The 21519-nt window shown below is 35.9% G+C and overlaps 3 protein-coding genes across 7 annotated transcripts in view; 1 reads left to right on the top strand and 2 right to left on the bottom strand.

Annotated features, from left to right (window-relative positions):
* Positions 1-353: 353 nt before the first annotated feature.
* Positions 354-13413, bottom strand: slc38a6 (solute carrier family 38 member 6). Its single transcript, XM_048205299.1, has 16 exons — positions 13179-13413; positions 11804-11925; positions 11453-11526; positions 11186-11238; positions 10915-10954; positions 10059-10137; positions 8252-8334; positions 8111-8169; positions 7975-8034; positions 4409-4459; positions 4171-4250; positions 3982-4082; positions 3080-3204; positions 2857-3001; positions 2646-2740; positions 354-1190 (listed from the first exon to the last, which is right to left on the bottom strand). The coding sequence occupies exons 1-16, from the start codon at positions 13263-13265 to the stop codon at positions 1107-1109; spliced, it is 1338 nt and encodes a 445-aa protein (XP_048061256.1). The 5' UTR covers positions 13266-13413; the 3' UTR covers positions 354-1106.
* A 38-nt stretch (positions 13414-13451) lies between these two features.
* Positions 13452-17602, top strand: trmt5 (tRNA methyltransferase 5). 2 transcript variants are annotated; one of them, XM_048205297.1, is made up of 5 exons: positions 13452-13557; positions 13798-14432; positions 16459-16583; positions 16671-17325; positions 17449-17602. In XM_048205297.1, the coding sequence occupies exons 1-5, from the start codon at positions 13538-13540 to the stop codon at positions 17502-17504; spliced, it is 1491 nt and encodes a 496-aa protein (XP_048061254.1). In that variant the 5' UTR covers positions 13452-13537; the 3' UTR covers positions 17505-17602. The 2 variants fall into 2 exon arrangements, with proteins under 2 accessions (XP_048061254.1, XP_048061255.1); XM_048205298.1 differs by having other exon boundaries at positions 13461-13565.
* A 49-nt stretch (positions 17603-17651) lies between these two features.
* The window catches only part of mnat1 (MNAT1 component of CDK activating kinase), a 38628-nt gene continuing 34760 nt past the window's right edge, over positions 17652-21519 (bottom strand). For all 4 annotated transcript variants that reach the window (XM_048205304.1, XM_048205300.1, XM_048205302.1 and 1 more), the window contains exon 9: positions 17652-18012. In XM_048205304.1, coding sequence (XP_048061261.1) covers positions 17898-18012 — 115 coding nt within the window. In that variant the 3' untranslated portion in view covers positions 17652-17897. The remainder of the gene's footprint in view (positions 18013-21519) is intronic.

Raw genomic sequence — 21519 nt, 5'->3', positions numbered from 1 at the left:
GTGCATGTGTTACAGACAGCCTTACTTTGGGCGGTCTCTCAAGCTAATGCAGCATATTAGAAACAGCAGGAGAGAGCAAAGGCCACAGACTACATACACACACACACACACACACACACACACACACACACACACACACACACACACACACACACACACAGAGCATTTGTTTTCCATTATCTGACATACAGAGAACCCTCTGTCCAAATCAATGAAGAAAAATCAGCCTGTCTATCAATCTTTCTCACATGCAAACCAGCAAAAACACACACTAATGCTTGGATCTCTTAGACTAAACATGGATCACAGACTCCATTCCAGATGCCACAGTACACAAGCCAGTGAGAAACCAGTTTTAATTCTTATTTCCCTTTATTTATTTAATTCCACATAAAAATACATCAAAATTGTCATTTTGGACATATAAACAGGGTTGCAATGGTAAAACAAAACACAAAAAAAGTATATTTTCAATTTATTATTATTTTTTCTTTAAAAATAGAATGAAAAAATATGTGTTCTAACCTTAAATCATCACAGAAAATCTTTGGATAGTGTGTTGGTATAGAATACACTGAAAGGTCTGAAAAATCTTCAAAAATCGAATCCATAAAGGTTAAATCATTAAACCAGAGGTGTTTTTTTCTTCTTTTTTCAGACAGACACAATTTTCCAATTCATTAAATATCTGCATAAATCTAATATCCACATTCAGTTATTGAAAAATCAGCAGTGCAGCTGCTTCATTCATTGGTTTCATCTGTCTTTTTACAGATCACAGCAACCGTCTGATTCAAAGATTGTCAAACTCTGCTGTCATTCAGAATAGATTACTATCCATTTCATTGCTCTACTGGATATTGTGAATTTGATCGTGTCTGCGTTCAATATTCAAGTGACATTATAGCTTTATGAGAACATTAGGAGTGTCATAAGAGTACAGTTGGCTTATCTCATTGGGATTCCCTTCTTGAAGCAGCATTTGGTCCAGTAAACAGTCTGACTGGTGTATAACCTGTAAAATTAGGTTCTTCTTCAAGGCAGCATGCGTTCGCGCTCTCACAACTCATGCAGTGCAACGTGTCCCACAATGATGATGTCAAAGGTCAAGGACCTTGAACCCAGGAGACAATGATGACACACAGGCTCAGTGTACCCACAACCAGGCCAATGACCAACAGAAAAACTGCCTAGAAAAAGAGAAAGGTGGAAAAGATGCTTACAAAAAGAAAACTGAAGAAAGCAACATAATCAACATATTTAAAAAAAAAAAAAAACCTTTACAATACAAAAAATGGAAAGCCAGTTATGAGTCAGACATATTGTACACTACCAGTCAAAAGTTTGGGGTCATTAAGTTTATTAAAATATATATATATATATATATATATATATATATATATTTGCTGATGAATAGAAGGTTCAAAAAACATAATTTATTTGAAATGGAAATCTTTTTTGAACCTTCTATTCATCAGCAAATCCTGAAAAAAATGCATCATGGTTTTCACAAAAACCTTAAGTAGTACAACAGTTTTCAACATTAATAATTAAAAGAAATGTTTCTTGAGCACCAAATCAGCATATTAGAATAATTTCTGAAAGATTGTGACACGATGATGCTGAAAATTCAGCTTTGCCATCACAGGAATACATGACATTTTAAAAGATTTTAAAACAAAACGCAGTTATTTTAAACACTAGTAATATTATACAATATTACAGTTTTTACTCTATTCCTGATCAAATGAATGCAGCCTTGGTGACCAGAAGAGACTTCTTATAAACATTAAAAATCTTACAGGGTTAGTTCACCCAAAAATTTAAATTCTGTCATTAATTAATCACCATCATGTCGTTCTACACCCGTTAGACTTTCATTCATCTACAGAACACAAATTAAGATATTTTTGATGAAATCTGAGAGCTTTTATAGACAGCTACGCAACTGACACTTTGACGCTTCAAAAAGTTTATAAAGAGATCGTAAAACTAATCCATATGAACTGAGCGGTTTAGTCCAGATTTTCTGAAGAGACACGATCACTTTATATGATGAACAGATTGAATTTAGGCTTATATTCACATGTAAACATTCATCAACTCACATCAGTTTTGGCAAACGTAAACTCAAGCATGTTTACTTGACGTGCGAGAACCAGTGAGGTTCATTCTCGTGTGTTACACAGCACATTTGAAGTTTCAAGAAGAGGTTTGTTCTCGCGCGTCCAGCAGGTTTGGTTGAGCTATCTATTTATGTTCACTGATCAATGTTTATATGTGAATAAAAGCATAAATTAAATCTGTTCATCATATAAAGTGATCATGTCTCTTCAGAAAATCTGGACTAAACCGCTCAATTCATATGGATTAGTTTTTCGTTCTCAAAGCGTCAAAGTGTCATTTGCGTAGCTGTCTATGAAAGCTCTCAGATTTCATCAAAAAGATCTTACGGGTTTGGAATGACATGAGGGTGAATATATAATGACAGAATTTACATTTTTGGGTGAACTAACCAACCTTTTACCAACTCCAAACTTTTTAACGGTAGTGTATAACAAATGGGTAAAACTCCCTCAGAACCAACGGTCTAGTGCAAAGCAACTAATGTGTGTAGTACTGAATGTATGCAAGACTTTAAATACCCCTGCTGAATTGAGAGATCTGATTGGGTCAGAGCTGATTCTCAAATAAAACATTCCCGGATACACAAACAGCAAACACGTGGAGGTCGTAGAACCTGGAATCACACATGAAAAGGTATGCAGACACACACATATATAAACATACCTGTTTAACTGCTGAGCAGTGAATTTAACAGTCAAGCACATGTAGAGCGTATGGACACACACTCACCGACCACACCAAAGACATTCCTGATGTCAGGGACGAAAATAGCGAACACCAGCACAAGAGTGAGGATGAAAAAACAGGAAAGTGTATGAGAGAGCCAGGAGAACTCCCTCTCTCTCCTGCATAACATCAACAACGCTTTACGTGCCTGAGAGATAGAAAGAAAGAGAGGATGTGTTTTCTGTATTTCTTTTTTGAATAGTTCACAGTCTGGTTTTTGACTTACTGGGAAGTGAATGAGAGGCACAGTGAGCAGAACGGCCAATAGAATCGCAAGACGCACTGACATCACCAAAACATCCCGCGGAAGGTAGGTGTCGTATCCTAGCAACAGCTCTGATTCCACGTGTTCTGCGGATAAAGAATGTTTGATAAAATCAACTTCTTCATTAACAGATTAATCCAAAGAGTACTGATCTAAAACAGTAAAAATTATATTCCAGGAGTGTGAGACACAAACACTAACCAAAAACACATCATGCAGCTAATCATGGGCTTTATTCATGCTGGAATATTAGCATACTAATAAGTACACACTGACTCTCATCAAATATTTAAAGATACTTTGTGAAACCATAAACAACTTTTCAAATATTAGTGTTCCAATAGCCTGAATCGTCAGCCCCACTGCAAAAGGGATCATATTTTCCCCAGTTGTTAATGTGTTAATATGCACACAAAAGCAAGACAATATGCATACAGCAAAATCAGTGTAGTGCTAACTAATGAACAAATAACTGGTACGAGCCTGTTCTTTTTAGTGAATCAAAAAACATACAGCACAACCTGTGCAGTGTGATTCATGAGCAAATGACACTTGATTATGATTCAGAATAAGTTGTGTAGTTTAGGTTTGTTAAACTTAAACCAATTTTTTTTTTTTAGTAATTCTAGTTATCATCTCCCAAATAAAAATGGTTATTTCACATTGGTTGGATTTAAAATGATGGTCAGGGTCTGACATTATTTTCGACTCGTTTGTGACACTAAAATGTCACATCAAGCATTGCAGGATACAGTACAGAAATGAAGCTAAGCACTGCAGGAAGGTTGATCTCCAAGAGCAGGATTAACACACAAAACAAACACTTTGAGGATCTTGTTGTGCAGCTTGAGCAATGTTCTTACTATAGAAGGTGAGGTATCCAAAAAGGGCAGAGATCAGATACACTACGAAACTAAGAGAGATGCTGACATTTGTCACATTCTGCATTCTCCGCTTTGTGGGTCTGAAAAACACACATATTCACACAGCAAGGCAACAACAGACTATATATGTGGCAGAAGCACAGAAAGAACGGCGATGAGTGAACTGACCTGTGTAACTCACAATAAATGGGTAAAACCGCCGTATGGCACAGGAAGGAGAAAGCCATTGTTGGGACAGCATAAGCACTCTGCAAAGCGCGCACACACAGTCATTTCTCACCCTCCTGATGCGTGTGCGGTTATGCTATAATATTACAACTAATATTTGGGTTTCTAATAGTCCTGCAAGGCGGTCTTTAAATCAAAACATAGCTCTCCTTTCTCAGGAAAACACACACACACTCACCTTACTAGAGATCACAAACAGTTGTGGGGTGCACTCGGAGGTATTTAAGCTCTGTGGATAGAAAAACAATGTAAATTTGATGTGAATATGAAGATTAGAATGAAATCAGGACAGTAACAGAATGAAAAACTACTTTCTGATATTTAGATCACATTATCTATAGCTGAATATCATGAAATTAAGGCTTTGACCTATGGCTTAAGAGGGTCAAAGGTCACATCCCTTATTAAAACAATGCTACTTCCTTTTTCTGAAGGGCTGGATCCAAACGTACTCCACAAAATATCTGAGAGTTAAAAAACGTTTTTAGTAAGGAAGCCCATTTCCTCCTTGCCTGGAAAATCCAGCCTCACCACTGTACCAGCGGATGAGTCTGGTCGGCCATTGAATCAATTCAATTTCTAGGGCGGATATGACGTTAGCAAAGCGACAAGAGAGTCAACAGCGAAAAGTAAATAATTAATGTGTTTTTGGTCATTTAAAACAGAATTCACGGCTGAATAGAACGAACTCTCGGGTCTCCCGTGCGCAATCTTTGTTGATATTGAAGGGACTTTCGCCACACTAGAGTGATGTTGTTTGCGTCACTGAAATAAACAAATCTGATTGCATGGTACGGTTTGGAGTTGACTCGAATCGCGACAGAGGGCGGACTGACCAGACTGAAATATCTTGTAGAAGATATATCAGTCTGGCCTTGCCAGGCAAATTTACTCCACCCACACCAAAAAAATGCTCCGATAAATTGTAATTCAGACATAAAAAGTCAAAATGATGGCACACTAAATCATTTATGAGATGAAAAGACAAAATTACGACTGTCATAATTTTAAATTTTTGTCAATTTTGACTAAATTAACTGACAAAATTTTAATCTCATAATTATGACTTTAGAATTATGAATTAAATTATGATTCAGCGGCCCGGTTTCACAGACAGGGCTTAAATTAAGCCAGTATTAGGCCTTAGTTCAATTAGGGCATTTAAGTTGCTTTTATAAACGTACACTAGAAAAAAACATGACTGGTGTGCATCTTGAGACAAAACAATGGCTCTGACATATTTTAAGAAAGACAGTGCAAGTTGCTTTCAGTTAAAACAGCTCAAACATGCATTTTAGTCTAGGACTAGCTTAAAGGGTTAGTTCACCCAAAAATGAAAATTCTGTCATTTATTATTTACCCTCATGCCGTTTCACACCCGTAAGACCTTCGTTAATCTTCGGAACACAAATTAAGATATTTTAGATGAAATCCGATGGCTCCGTGAGGCCTTCATAGGGAGCAATGACATTTCCTCTCTCAAGATCCATAAAGGTACTAAAAACATATTTAAATCAGTTCATGTGAGTACAGTGGTTCAATATTAATATTATAAAGCGACGAGAATATTTTTGGTGCGCCAAAAAAAACAAAATAACGACTTATATAGTGATGGCCGATTTCAAAACACTGCTTCAGGAAGCTTCAGAGCACAGTTATGAATCAGTGTATCGAATCATGATTCAGATCGCATGTCAAACTGCCCACAGCTGAAATCACGTGACTTTGGCGTTCCGAACAGCAGATTCGATACACTGATTAATTTGTGCTCCGATGCTTCCTGAAGCAGTGTTTTGAAATCGGCCATCACTAAATAAGTCATTATTTTGTTTTTTTTGGCGGACCAAAAATATTCTTGTCGCTTTATAATATTAATATTGAACCACTGTACTCACATGAACTGATTTAAATATGTTTTTAGTACCTTTATGGATCTTGATGGAAGTGTCACTGCTGGCTATGGAGGCCTCACTGAGCCATCGGATTTCAACTAAAATATCTTAATTTGTGTTCCGAAGATTAACAAAGGTAGACTGGGTAAACCCAGCCTGATCTGCCGGCGATTTGATTTTGCCCGGCAACTCAGTCTAGAAACCCGTACATTCATTTCTGCTGCATCTGTTACACTTTTGCGGGAACCAATCACAGACTGGCTTCTCCACCTTGCTCGCTATTGGCGGGTACAGAGCTCTTTCTATGGCTCTGGGCGGGTATAACACGATGACGTCTCTCGCACGACCGTCAATCCAATTCCTTTTAACCTCTCAATGATGCTAAATGACTTCTTTAGTTTAGCAAACAAATCGCTCAACTGGGTGTAAATACCACTCACTTTCATGTTTTTTTGCACAACCTGCAAAAATCGCTCGATGCCATTGCTGCTTCTGCAAACAGCTGATCAATGCTACAAACCAATACAAACTTAAGCCTGTCTGGAGTTTTCGCATCGCTCTGCAAAAGTACCTCACCCAGATCGTTGATCTGATTGGTTGAAGGACTATCCAATTGAGTGCTAATAATGCTTGTTGATCACGCCTCTTGTGCAGTAGGAAATACATAGCAAACTCCCCAGACCAATGTTCAATTTTAAATTGAGCTTGGTCTGGTGATAGCCAGACAATAACAAAGGTTTTACGGGTGTGGAACGACATGAGGGTGAGTAATTTTCATTTTTGGGCGAACTAACCCTTTAAGCCTTGTCTGTGAAACTGGGGGTAAATGTCTTAAAGGGATAGTTCACCCAGAAATGAAAATTTGATGTTTATCTGCTTACCCCCAGGGCATCCAAGATGTAAGTGAGTTTGTTTCTTCAGTAGAACACAAATGATGATTTTTAACTGCAACCGCTGCCGTCTGTCAGTGGTATAATGCAAGTCAGCGAGAACTTGGACTATAAGAGTAAATAAAACACGACAGACAAATCCAAATTAAACCCTGCGGCTCGTGACGACACATTGATGTCCTAAGACACGAAACGATCAGTTTGTGTGAGAAACCGAACAGTATTTATATCATTTTTTACCTCTAATACACCACTATGTCCAACTGCATTCATCACTCGATTCGTGAGGTCTGATCGCGCTCTGACAACGGCAGTGATGTCTAGCACTCATTGAAGTATATGCGCGAGACATCACTGCCGTTGTCAGAGCGCAATCAGACCTCACGAATCGAGTGATGAATGCAGTTGGACATAATTTATAGGGTTTAATTTGGATTTGTCTGTTGTGTTTTATTTACTCTTATAGTCCAAGTTCCCGCTGACTTGCATTATAAGACTGACAGATGGCAGAGGTTGGAGTTAAAAATCATCATTTGTGTTCTACTGAAGAAACAAAGACACCTACATCTTGGATGCGCTGGGGGTGAGCAGATAAACATAAAATTTTCATTTTTGGGTGAACTATCCCTTTAAGTCATAATTTCTTAGCATGTCATAATTTAATAACTTAGTATGTCATAATTTCAAATTTTTATGTCACTTTGACACAAAAAGTAGTGTCAATTTTGACTTCATCTAATAAATATGTCTTAGTATGCATGTCATAATTTCAACTTTGTGTGGCAGAAATGGGTTTCCATACTTTAGCCTGTCTGTTGTGATGAAAACGAAGTTACATGGAGGTTCTACATGGGTTGTACTGAAGCCTACTGTTCCAGAACTGCCCAAGTTGTGTTTTGGGTATTAATTTGGGGTGTATTAGGCTAACAGACTGGTTGTGAGGGTGTGTGTGGGGTCTTTACCAGGCTCACAGTGGAGTTCAATGGCAGCGGGCAAGGAATGGACCATTTTTTTACCACCACCTGTGAGAGACATGAAAACATCAACAAGAGAAAGAGAGAGATGGAAAGACAGATAAATAGAGAGAGAACAACTCACCACTACAGTAAAAAACAACATGAAGAGGAATGCAATACTGCTGGTGTATCCCAGGAAACCTGAAGAGAAGAGAGAAACCAAAGATATGCATTCTCTCACACACAAACAATATTGAGAAAAACAAACCCTGATGATACTCACCAATCTTTGGAAGTAGAGCCAATGGCAACACTATAATTACAGTGACTAAAATCAACAGGGTAACGCCATTCTCAAACCACTTTCTATGGACAGAAAAGAAATGCATGACACACTTTTCAAAATTTTGGGGTCAGAATGATTTTTGTAATTTTTTAAAGAAGCCTCTTATGCTCATTTATATTTGTTATATTTATTTAAGGATGCATTAAATTAATCCAGAGTGGTAGTAAAGACTTTTAAATTCTTCAGAAAATGTATATTTCAATTTGTTCTTTTGAACTTTCTATTCATCAAAAATCCTGAAAAAAAAAAAAATGTATCACCGTTTCCACAAAAATGTAGAAAAACAAGGTATGTGTATTGATGCTTTGCCAATTTTGAAGACAAAAGAAGCATTCCAAAGTACTTTAAAAACTTTTACTTTAAAATTGTGATTGAGAACCAGAAGACTGAATCTTTAACAGGTTGGTGTTTGTGAGAGATCTCCTGTGGTTCTCTCTTAAAAACAGGGAGGTACTAGACATCCCAGCTTCAGAAATGAAGATAAATTACTCCACTGAAAGAAAAATGTTATTTTACAGTAAATGGCTACAGTCTCAAGCGTTTATACTGTGGCCAGGTTGTGCTCCTCCCAGAGAGATGGAGTAGTAATGTTTGTGTGTGTCTGGGTCTGGTCACAGTAATTGTGCTGGTGAAGGGAATCTTGGGCAGCACGACTCTCAATGGTCAGAACATATGTGCGAGATTTACGTGAACGGACCTGTAATGCAAACCAGCTGTGTGGGGACGGGGCACAGTCGAACCACAGCTCAGAACAGCGGCTAATAAAATAATGACCATTACGTTCTTACTCTGGAATACTTTCTCTTTCCTTTCCTTTGGAAACTCGCTTAAAGGCAGAGGATCGAGAGAAAGAGTGTTTATCTGCCAGCGAGTGAATGATCCTGTGTGAAAGTGTCCCTTTCTTCCTGAATCATGTTTCTATTTTGTCTCTGCTCATGGATTTCCTGTGGATTCAGCCATATTCTGTTTTAGCATGAAAACATTGAATTCAGATGTAAAACATATTTGTTCTGATAAATAAACCACAAACGCTACCATTCAAAAGGCTGTAAGATTTTTAAATGTTTTTGAAAGAAGTCTCTTATGCTCATTTAGGCTACATTTATTTGATCAAAAATACAGTAATATTGTGAAATATTGAAATTTATAAAAATTGTTATCTATTTTTATATGTATATTATAAAATATAATGTAATTTATTTCAGTGATGGAAAAGCTGAATTTTCAGCATTGACTACTCCATTCTGATATTATGATTTGGTGACCAAGAAACATTTCTCCTTATATTATGAAAACAGTTTCTTAATATTTTAGTGGAATCCATGATACATATATCTTTTCAGGATTCTTCGATGAATATAAAGTTTAAAAGAACAGCATTTACTTGAAACAGAAATCTAACATTATAAATGTTTTTACTGTCAAAAATGTAGTCAATGTAAAGCTTTTTTTTTTTTAATCTTACTGACCCCATACTGTAAACGGTAATGTATCTTTCATTTTAATCTGAGTTTTTCTCCAAAATGACACTGTAAATAAGACATTTTGTTGGTTGCTTGGTTTCTACTTTTTGTTATACTCATTCTAAACATCAAATATGTTCTGATTATCTAATATTTTTACTTCAATAAGTGTTTCAATTTCAGTGAGAACAGAAAAAAAATGAGTGGACACAGGAAACTTGCATTGCACATCATCATAATGGGTTATGAGGGTGTGGTAATGCAAACATATATATATTTACCCAGAAGTCTCTGTGTTCATAAAGCCGGTGATGGCAGCAGGCATTTCAGACTTCAAGATGAACAAGTAGCTGGACATGGCTAGAGAAAGAGAATGACAGCACATTATAAACACACGCTATACAACACCTCACACATGCACTATAACAGCTCATAATGCAATCTCTCTCACACACACACACCAAAATCCACTCAGCAAAATCCAAACCATTCCACCGACAGAGTCACAGCCCTTTTAAATCCCAGCACAGTGCTGAGGTCAACATACTCTGAACTAACACCAACATGCTAACAGTCACAAATTCATATCATATGGTCATATATACACACACAGATGATTAACACATAGCTGATGCCATGATTGCTTTGCATCCAGACTGCAAACCTGACTGCAGCCATACATTTGTTCTCACACTATCACACAGTTACTGCTGTATTAAAGACAGTGTAAAAGTGAGATGAAATTTATGTTAAGTCATTATGGTAGATTAATAAGACATTCTGTTTTACTGCTTCTAAACACCACATAACATGCAGAATACTCACTACGGTTCACAGTGAGTAGTGACCAGTGTGGAGAGAAAAACAGAAAGAAAGAGAAAAGACAGTTTTAAATGTTCATATTCACTTTACACCATTCTTTAGTATAGCTGTTGTTCACAGGCTAACCTTCTATGCTAACTTCTTTGGTGATACAAAATAAAAGTAATATATCCTCCCAATAAAACATGTTCAAACTGAGAAAGAGAAAGAGAAAGAGAAAGGAGACTCTCTGCCTCTGGGAATACCAGGTTAAGATTAAGTAATATGACTTTAACAATATAAACGGATAAATAAAAGTGAAAGTGAAAACCTCACCACCAATGTTCTGAATGAGAATAGTACAGGCCACCAGAATCTGCACAAAACAAAAGGAAAACATGTTTTACAAGAGTAACAAGGTGCATTTAAAATCTATGGTGAATTCAGTTATGATGAGGACATCTTAGATAATGACCACAGTTATTTATTTAAATGAAACATTGCAGTGCATTATTCCAACTTAGCTGCAGGCGATCTTCAGACAAAGACAAAATCACATAAATAGAGCATTGATTTATCAGCTAGGTATTAGATCTGTGATATTAACCTTGCCAGGTCTGTTGAAGGCTTTCTCTCCAAGAGCTTCATAAGAGTTGATGCCTAACACACATAAACACATGCAATAGTGAGGCCTGTTGTCTGTTACAATGTACAATTGTGAAAGACCATTTCAGTTGCCAACAATTCCACTGTCTGTCAGCAGAGATTTTTGACCTGATGTACAGCATGTGAGGAGTTATAGACACAGAGTATGCAAAGTAAACAGTGAGTAGGGTAAAAAAAAAAAAAGGTCAAAAGTGTGAGTTGATATTACCTGTCTTGTCACAGAGGAGCAGCAGGAGATGGATAGAATAAACAGCCAAACTGGAGACCACGAGCAACAGAATACTGTGAAAAACAGAGTTGAAAAAACAGCTGATCTTCAAGCTCAAAGGATTGTTCTGGGGTCAAATACGTGGGAAACTCTATTGAAAGCATTTGTGGAATAATGTTGGTTAGCACAGATAACAATTTTGACTTGGTACGTGCCTTACTGTAACTGTATTTTTTGCATAAAAACGGATGAATGCATCAAAATAATTGTCTGTGTAATCAACATTATGCCACAAATGTTATCAACAAAGCTGAACTTGTTTTGGTTCTGGAACATTGTCTGCGTGTGTACCTGAATCCAATAATGCCTGTATTGGCCATAGCATATGAGAGACCCAGGATGCCACTGCCCATGATAGCATTCATCAGATTAAAGGCAGAAGACATGAAGGACGCACCTCTAACCTGAACACCCTGTGAGGAAGATAAATGCATCAGAAATTAGACATGACAGCGCAGCAAACACTGGAGCAAACCGAGGCAAAATAAATCCTAGATTTTAGGCAAAAGACAAAGCATGCACAATGAATGTCATTACTGTCTGCTTACGCAATGAATTACTGAAAGCACAAAGGGAAGCAAATTTTTGCAAAGACAATACATTTTCATAAGATCATGTGATGATGTGAAAGCATGAGGCGGCAGATGACATGATGTGAAATACAGATACTCTATTAATAATTTCCAGAACAGCTTTATAGATTTAATACCATGTGTAAATACTAGTACAGCACTGCATGTAAAGTTTAAACTGGATTTACTTTAATAATGCACATTTATTTGCTTTGACATGTTCATGTTCATGCCCCTGTAAAGCACTTTGTAAATATTGTTTTTATACTGTGCTGAATAATGAAGCTTATTATCATCTTAAGGTAAAGTTTAACATTTTGGGAAGTAGCTACTTAAAATTTTTAAGCAGCAGCTACTAAGAATTTTAATGTCATTAGGAAAAAAGAATAAATGGGGGACAACCTCAGTTCTTTTTAACATATTATTATGTCCACTAAAATCTAAAAATTCTATACGTCTAAAAACATTGAGTAATATAATAAATCATAAATACATAAAATATAATACATACATATGAAAGCCCATTTCTGCCACATAAGAAAAAAAATTGACCGTTTGGTAGATCATAATTATGACATAAAAAGCCTATGTTATTATTAGTCACAATTATAATAAATCACAATTACAAGACAAAAGGTCAATTGTGAGATAAATTATGACAATTACAAGATAAAAAGTAAAAAACTGGCATAAAAAGTGGGGAATGTGAGATTCTATATCACAACTATGATATAAAAAGTTTAAATTTTATGTTATAATTATCCCATAATTTCATTTAGAATCTACTTTCCACTTCTTATGTCATAATTTACCAAAACATGATTTTCTTTTCTCATGTGGCGTAAATGGGCTTCCATACATAAATAATAATAATACAAAATAGTTTATATTTGCTAGTTTACATAGGCATATGGATTCAGCCTCGTATATCATAAAACATAGTACACCTAAGTATCAGATTTTCATTGTTAATCATTTACACGTTCACGAGGGACAAAAAAACGCATCCTTTTCGTTCAGTGACACTACTCTTCTTGTTCTGGTTCTTCTTCTTAATTATTATCATCATCGAGAAATGACAGGGTGTAGTTTACCTGGGCTAACAGCGGTCTGCTCTCCTCCCCGATGGGCTCATACTCGCTCTCCGTCTGTACGCTGTAGTTTGCGCCGTTTTTCCCCATGTTCCACCGTGTAGTGTCTCTTTACTCTTCTGCACCGACCAAAAACCAGCCACTCGCTCTTAGACACCGCCGGGTCCGTCAGTGTATGTGACCGGCTCTCATTCCACCGGCTTCAGAGGAACACAAGCAAACGTAAACATCGCTATTCACGTGATTATGGACGCACGGTCACATGTCTATTTATATTTTACGTCACAGACCAATCACCGCTCTAGCACAGCCAGAGTCTCGGTCGCTTAGAAATGACGTACTGAATGTAAAAGCGTGTTCGCATGGCAGCTGTCTGGAGAGGGTGAGCTGGTACAGTTTATTTTGTTTATAAAATTAAATTTAAGATTATTTGTTGAGTTGTGTTTAAGCTATGTGGTTAAACAGTTCATTTTGTAGTTTATTATCAGGTATAGATAGTCTGCTGCTAGAAATGGGCATTTATGTAGACTGTTATGTGTATGCATTCACGAATATGCTGTAATGTTTTTCTCTTTAGACATTTTTTGTACAGGACATGACTTCATTTCTCTCTCTCTCTCAGATCTGGCAGACTTTTGTTGCTAGTGCAGAAACATCACAGCTGTATCTCTCTGTCTCAGAATTTAAACCAATTTGCAAGAATTTCCCTCCAGTTTTCCACTGTGGTCAATTATCAGAAAGCCATGACTGACAAACCCCAGACATCAACTGATCTGGGGCTCTACAAACCCCCTCCCACAGTCCGAGGAATGACAGAACTGGTCCGGGCTGCTTTCAGTCAGACAGTCAGTGTTCCTGCCATACGGATACCAACCAACGTTCTCAACAAAGTGGTGAAGAGTTTGAAGAAAGTGGCACTACAGAGGCCAGGACTCAAACGGGTCGTGGATGAACACAGTGAAGATGGCAATAAAGATTGTAGTAATGGAGAACATCGGCTGCTGCTGTTGGACCCGAACAGCATTACATCTAGAGATTCGTTTGGCAGTGAGGAGGCAGAAGCTCTGAAAGCATATGGGGTGCCTCAGGAGATCCAGAGATATGAACTGAAACTGACCTATGAGAACCTTAAGAGTGAAGAGATACTGCGAGCTGTACTTCCTGAAGGACAGGATGTGACGTCAGGATTTAGCAGGGTGGGCCACATCGCCCACATGAACCTGAGAGACCACCAGCTCCCCTACAAAAAACTGATTGGTGAGGAAAGATAATAAATGAACCAATAACTCCCCTTAAAGAGATAGTTCACCCAAAAATTGCCATCATTTATTCACCTCAATGTCATTCTGAACCAGTATGACTTTCTTCTGTGGAAATGTGTTGGTGTTTTTATCCATACAATGATAATCTGTGCGGTCCAATTTTGTTTGGCCCAAATGTTATTATATACACTACCGCACAAAAGTTTGGGATCGGTAAGATTTTTAATGTTTTTAAAAGAAGTTTTGTCTGCTCACCAAGGTTTAATTTATTTAATTAAAAATACAGTAAAAACAGTAATATTTTAAATTGTAATAATTTTTCACAATATTACTGTTTTCTATTTGAATATATTTTACAAAGTAATTTATTCTCGTGTTGACAAAGCTGAATTTTCAGCATCATTACTCCAGTCTTCAGTGTCACATGATCCTTCAGAAATCATTCTAATATGATGATTAGTTCCTCAAGAAATATTTGTTATTATTATCAATGTTGAAAACAGTTGTGTACTTTTTTTTCAGGATTCCTTGATGAATAGAAAATTCAAAAGAACAGCATTTATCTAAAATACAAAGCTTTTGTAACATTTTACACTACTGTTCAAATGTTTGGGGTCAGTAAGAATTTTTATTTTTATTTTTTTGAAAAGAAATTAATACTTTTATTCTGCAAGGATGCATTAAATCAATCAAAAGTGACAGTAAAGACATTTATAATGTTACAAAAGATTAGATTTCAAATAAACACTGTTCTTTTGAACTTTCTATTCATCAAAGAATCCTGAAAAAAATTGTACACAAATATTTTGTACAATTGTAAACAATAAATGTTTCTTGAGCAGCAAATTGACCATATTATAATGATTTCTGAAGGATCACGTGACACTGAAGACGGGAGTAATGATGCTGAAAATTCAGCTCTGCCAACACAAGAATAAATTACATTTTAAAATATTTTCAAATAGAAAAGTCATTTTAAATTCTAATAATTTTTCACAATATTACTGTTTTTACTGTATTTTTAATTAAGTAAATGCACCCTTGGTGAGCAGACGAAACTTCTTTTAAAAACATTAAAAATCTTACCGATTTTTTTTAAATGGTATATTTATTAGAATTTTACATTTTACAAAAAGCAAAAGAAAACAAAAAATACATTTAGAAAATATATACAAATCAATGAGTGATAATATTAACAATAAAAACAAAAATATAAATGATTATTAATTAATAATTAATAATAATTATTAATATCATCAACCATTAATAATAATATTTAAAAAAAAAAAAGAAAATAATAAATAAATAAAAAGACTAAGAACCAGGGTGTATATGCAGTTCCAGTGGTAAAGCACAAACAAACAAGTATTCAGTAGAAGGCAGAGCAGACAGCATATTATGCCCTACATTACTGATCAGAGCTAGCATTTTACTGGTTAAGATGATCCAGAAATGGTTGCCATATACTGTAGAATTTATCAAGGTTACCCATAATTCCATACCGGACTCTTTCCATATGCAATATTCCAGTAAGATAAGTCAACCAGGTCTGGAACTGAGGAACAGTATCTGATTTCCAAAGTCTTAGAATAATGCTCTTAGCAATAATCATTCCATAAATAATGGTGCTTTGTACAGAGATATTATGGTCTGACAAAGAAACAGAATAACCAAATAATGCAATCTCTGGATCAGGCCCAAACTTTTGAGCAGTAGTGTATATATATATATATATATATATATATATATATATATATATATATATAAAAAATATAGAGCATTATTTCAGTTCACAAAAATGGTTTTAATAGTTTTAGTTAACAATAATCTAGTTTGGAGCGACATGAAGGTGAGTAAAATTATGACAGAATTTTAATTTTGCGTGAACTATCCCTTGAAGTTTAAATCTGTCTTGTCTTTTCAAGACTATTGCGACAGAGATTCGATTCTACAATAATGAGAAATCATGAAATTATTTGCTAACGCTTCTTGCCACAAATGGACTTTGTGTTTTGTTCCAGGACAAGTAATCATAGATAAGAACCCCGGCATTACCTGCGTGGTCAACAAGACCAACACCATTGATTCCACTTACAGGAACTTCCAAATGGAGGTTTTGGCAGGCGAGAGTAACATGGTGGCAAAGGTGAGTTCAGCTAATACATGGATTCAGCATGAACATGAATTATTAAAGATACATCTGACTGTAACCTACCTTTTTTCCCTCTCTCAGGTACGGGAGAATGGCGTATTTTACGAGTTTGATTTCTCTCGAGTGTACTGGAACCCTCGACTCAGCACCGAACACGAGCGCATCGTTGCCCTCCTTCAGCGCGGCGATACCGTAGTAGACGTTTTCGCCGGAGTCGGTCCGTTTGCGATCCCAGCGGCCCGTCGAGGCTGCGAGGTCATTGCTAATGACTTGAACCCGGAGTCCTTCCGTTGGCTCCAGCACAATGCTAAACTCAACAAGGTCGACCAAAAGATAACATCGTTTAACATGGATGGACGGGACTTCATCCGGGGACCGGTCCGGGAGCGTCTGCCTGCTCTAATGAAGGGATCACAAAAGATTCATGTGGTGATGAATCTCCCTGCGCTGGCTCTCGAATTCCTTGATGCTTTCAGAGGTCTGCTGGGTCCGGAGCCAGACCAAAGTCTTTCCTGCCAGGTTGACAACCTGCCTCAAGTGCATTGCTACGGGTTCTCCAAGGAAGACGATGCACAGAGGGATGTAGTGGAGCGGGCGGAGGCGAGTTTAAAGATTTCCCTGCAAGGACGGTGTTCTGTACACCTGGTGAGGAATGTGGCACCTAATAAGGAGATGATGTGTGTGAGTTTTACCTTGCCTAGAGGGGTCCTGTACGCCACACACACCCAAGATAGAGGTAAGACACGATCACACTCACTAGTGTCATTTAGCAGCAGCAGTATTAAAACATGAAATAAAGACATACAGACATGTCTTAGTGATGGCTGCTGTACTAAAATGTGTCTCTTTTCCTCCATAGACAGTTCAGACGAGCCGTGTCCTAAGAAACAGAAGTGTGAGGATTTGACAGACTGAATAAACTCAGTTTGTGTGTTAATTTTCCTGTTAAAATGATTTAGTATTTTGTTCTTTTATTTTTTTTTTTAAATAAATTATCATTCCATGAGGGTGAATGCTTTTGCTTTTCTTTGAGACGATCACACAACCATCACTGACAAAGACTTTTTTTGTGTGTCTTATTTATTTGAAACAGCATTACAAAAATAACAAAACTGATTAACAAAAATATCTGTACACCTATTAAAGCTTATGTTACTCTTCAACATAAACGTCATAATATTCTGAACCTGGCCTTCTGAAGGGGCCGTTTTCACATGAAGTCCTTCACAGGACTCTTTCCCATGCATCCAAACACTCGCAGTCTTTCCCTTTGCTTGTGCTCGAGTGAGTCTTTAGGTAGACTGATGATCACAAGGGAAAGAGGCCACTGAAAGCGTCCTGGATGGCGCGATGGCAGGCCAGTCCTGATGAATAACCACCAGCCTGATCTTGAGGAGACGCTGTGCGCACATGATTCAGATACCTGCATATAGAGAGAGGATGATTAGCTATAACTGAGTAGTTTAACTGAGTGGCTTTGAGTAAAATCTGGTTAATCCTCTAGAGGGAGCAGCTCTGTTGTTTTACATTCACAGATTTCACAATGACAAGAACCAATTTTATTTTAAAAGAAAAATAAAATGGCAACTGTCATTACTAGAATTATACTGCATATAAATAATGTAATAATATATCATACACTACCGTAAAAGGTTTGGGTCAGTGAGATTTTTTCAATGTTTTTAAAAGAATGTCTCAAACTCACCAAGGCTAGATTTATTTGATCAAAAACAGTATTACTGTGAAATATAATTTAAAATAACTTTACTATTTTTATATAATTTAAACTATAAATTTAGTCCTTTGACAATAAAGTTTTTTTGATTAAAATCTTTGACAAAAGCAGCCAGTCTTTGTCACATGATCCTTCAGAAATCATTCTGTTGATTTGTTGCTCAAGAAACATTTCGTATTATCAATGTTGAAAAAAGTGATACATTTTTTTCTTTCAAAAAAGTTCAAACAGCATTTATTTGATGTAGAAATTGTTTTAACATTATAATTGTCACTTTTTATCAATTTAATGAAAGGATAAAAAAATTACTGACTCAAACATTTGAATGGTAGTATATATTACTTAAAGGGATATTCACCCAAAAATGAAAATTGAGTCATCATTTACTCCCCCTCAAGTTGTTCCAAACCTGTATGAATTTCTATCTTCTGCTAAAAAAAAAAATCAGATATTTTGAAGAATATGGGTAACCAAACAGTTGATGGGCCCCACTGACTTCCAAAGTATAGAGAAAAAAAAAATACTATGGAAGTCAATGGGGTCCATCAACTGTTTGGTTACCCATATTCTTCAAAATATCTTCTTTTGTGTTCAACTTGAGGGTGAGTCAATGATGACAGAATTTTCATTTTTGGGTGAACTATCCCTTTAAGCCACAAAATATGTAAGAATGTAGTTGCTTTACATAACTAAAATATCAATATTATATAACAATATATAAAATATTTCATTTCTTTATCCATATATTTTTCACAAATCGACAACTGCTTGTTACCCACAAACCACCAGGACATCAGAAACCTAATGATTGTGGGTGAGACTCTGAGATCTCACACTAGCCCAGCACCCTCAAAACACTCCAGCAGCTGGAGTCCACAGCGGCCATTCATTATGGGAGAACCGAAAATTACATGTAAACTGATACTACAGTGAGAGGAAGAGAAAGATGGAAAGAGCGAGAGGGATAGAGGGGGTCAGGTATCATCAGAAACACTTAAGCTCTTCTCAGCTTCACACGCTTTCTAAACAAACAGAGATTACTGAAGCGCTGGACCATGAGCTAATGCACACAGAATGCTGCTTCGGTTCTCCATCATTAATCCACAAACCACACAAGTGAATCACTGTCATCACATTTAATCCAGATTCTTTTGCTTTTAGTTTTGCCCAAAGTACTAAAAGCATTGATGATTGGAACAATAACAAAATGGCAAGAAAACTGCATTCATGTATTGTAACAAAATACACTAAAATTGTTTTATTCAAAATCTGATTTGGATGTTGGGGGAAAAATCATTTTTAATTAAGGATCTTTAAAAAGAAAAGGGAACAAAATCAGGTTTAAAACTAAAAAAAAATTGTTATAACTTTCCTTGTTCAACAAAAAGTCAAAATGAAAGTGCTTGACCTTTAGACAACGTATGTCCACCTCAGATGGAAAATTATACATTTAGTATAAATTAAGGCTTTTTGCAAACATTTTTGGGACAATTTAAAACCCTGATCGGTGGAATTTTATTTTCTATAAAAAACAAGCAAACAAATTACATCTACACTCTAAAAAATAAAACATTGGTTCAACAACAAAAAAAAAAAATGTTAACATTTTCCACTAGAATTTTTAACTTATGCCAATTGGGAGAATTACATTAATTCAAAGCAATATTTTGAGTTGATCCAACATAATGTTTTAAGTAAGGTGAAGACCTTTTTTTGCCACAATAAAAACACATTTTTAAGTAACATGAACTTAATAATTGTCAACATGAATGCAACTATTTAAGTTGATCCAACATAATGTTTTAAGTAAGGTGAAGATGTTTTTTTTTGCCACAATAAAAACACATTTCTAAGTAACATGAACTTAATAATTGTCAACATGAATGCAACTATTTAAGTTGATCCAACATAATGTTTTAAGTAAGGTGAAGACGCTTTTTGGACACAACGCATTTCTAAGTAACATGAACTTACCAAGCACCGCTTGTCACCATGATGGTAAATTAACAGAAACTCTTTTAAATTAGCATAACAAAACACTAATTACTGCTAAATCTCCCTTACCATTGATCTTGTGCAAAAAACATTATATAACACTTAATTTTAGCATTTACTCTCCCTTTCAAGTGTCATGAGCAAAGCATGATGGGAAATATAAATCACAGCCCAGTTTCACTTAACTTAAGTTCGTCTAAATTAAAAGAAGTGTTCATACAACTCAAAACAATGAAACACGTTTACACGTCATCAGATTGTATTTTACATTAACAGAACTTAAAATTAAATACATTTTTGATTAACTGAAAATGTTAAACTATGACAAGTCGTGATAGTATATCGAATCAATAGGCATAATTTGTGTAAACAATTACAAGTAAAAAGTCTAACAGCATTTCAGAACTTGATTTTTTTATTTCACAACAATCTTTTATATTTAAGTAATGACTAAAGGTCCCCTGAATTAGTTTTTGGAGTGTAGCTTGTTTGCGACCAATGTTGGTTTGTAGTTATTAAAAACATACATAACTGTTTGGGGGTCGGTAAGATTTTAAAACATATTTGAAATGAGCTTTTATACTCATCAAGGCATTTCATTTGATCTCATATTGTGAAATAGTATTACAATTTAAAATCACTGTTTTCTATTTGAATATATTTTAAAATGTCATTTATTCCTGTGTTGGGAAAGCAGCCATTACTCATCTTCAGTGTCAAATAATCCTTCAGAAATTATTCTAATATGCTGATTTGGTACTCAAATAAATAAATAAATAAAATCAATGTTGAACACAGTTATACTGCTTATTTTTGTGGAAACCGTGATATATCTTTTCCAAGATTCTTTGATGAATAGAACATTTTTGTAACAATGTAGAAGTCTTATCCTTGCTGGATAAAAGCATTAATTTCTTAAAAAAAAAAAAACAATTGTGTATATTTTATTCATTAAAATAAGTCAACAATAATACATATTTGACATGAATGAAACAGCCTCACACTAAAAGGAAGCAAAGATTTAGAAGAAAAATTGGAAGGTTGTTTAAGAAGTGACTAATGGGAGAGTCTGGACTATGACTAAAATGTTTGGGAGGATTTTAATGGCTGTTTGACTCTGGCTCCAGCTCTCTGATATATCCTTCTTAAGATGGACATGTTGTTGACATTGCTCATGTAGTCAAATGGATATCAGGGTTG

Source organism: Megalobrama amblycephala, linkage group LG10, assembly GCF_018812025.1.
Source record: "Megalobrama amblycephala isolate DHTTF-2021 linkage group LG10, ASM1881202v1, whole genome shotgun sequence".
In the NCBI taxonomy this organism is placed as follows: Eukaryota; Metazoa; Chordata; class Actinopteri; order Cypriniformes; family Xenocyprididae; genus Megalobrama; species Megalobrama amblycephala.
This window is presented reverse-complemented; position numbering and strand designations above follow the sequence as displayed.

What these genes read in the sequence shown, in the direction of transcription:
- slc38a6 (XM_048205299.1), bottom strand. Translation starts at nt 13,265, where the DNA reads ATGGGGAAAAACGGCGCAAACTACAGCGTACAGACGGAGAGCGAGTAT. An exon ending in GCAGACCGCTGTTAGCCCAG is followed by an intron (nt 11,926 to 13,178) that starts GTAAACTACACC and finishes TCTTCCTCACAG; the next exon opens with GGTGTTCAGGTTAGAGGTGC. An exon ending in ACAGGCATTATTGGATTCAG is followed by an intron (nt 11,527 to 11,803) that starts GTACACACGCAG and finishes TGTTTTTCACAG; the next exon opens with TATTCTGTTGCTCGTGGTCT.
- trmt5 (XM_048205297.1), top strand. Translation starts at nt 13,538, where the DNA reads ATGGCAGCTGTCTGGAGAGG. An exon ending in AGAGTAACATGGTGGCAAAG is followed by an intron (nt 16,584 to 16,670) that starts GTGAGTTCAGCT and finishes TCCCTCTCTCAG; the next exon opens with GTACGGGAGAATGGCGTATT. An exon ending in CACACACACCCAAGATAGAG is followed by an intron (nt 17,326 to 17,448) that starts GTAAGACACGAT and finishes TTTCCTCCATAG; the next exon opens with ACAGTTCAGACGAGCCGTGT.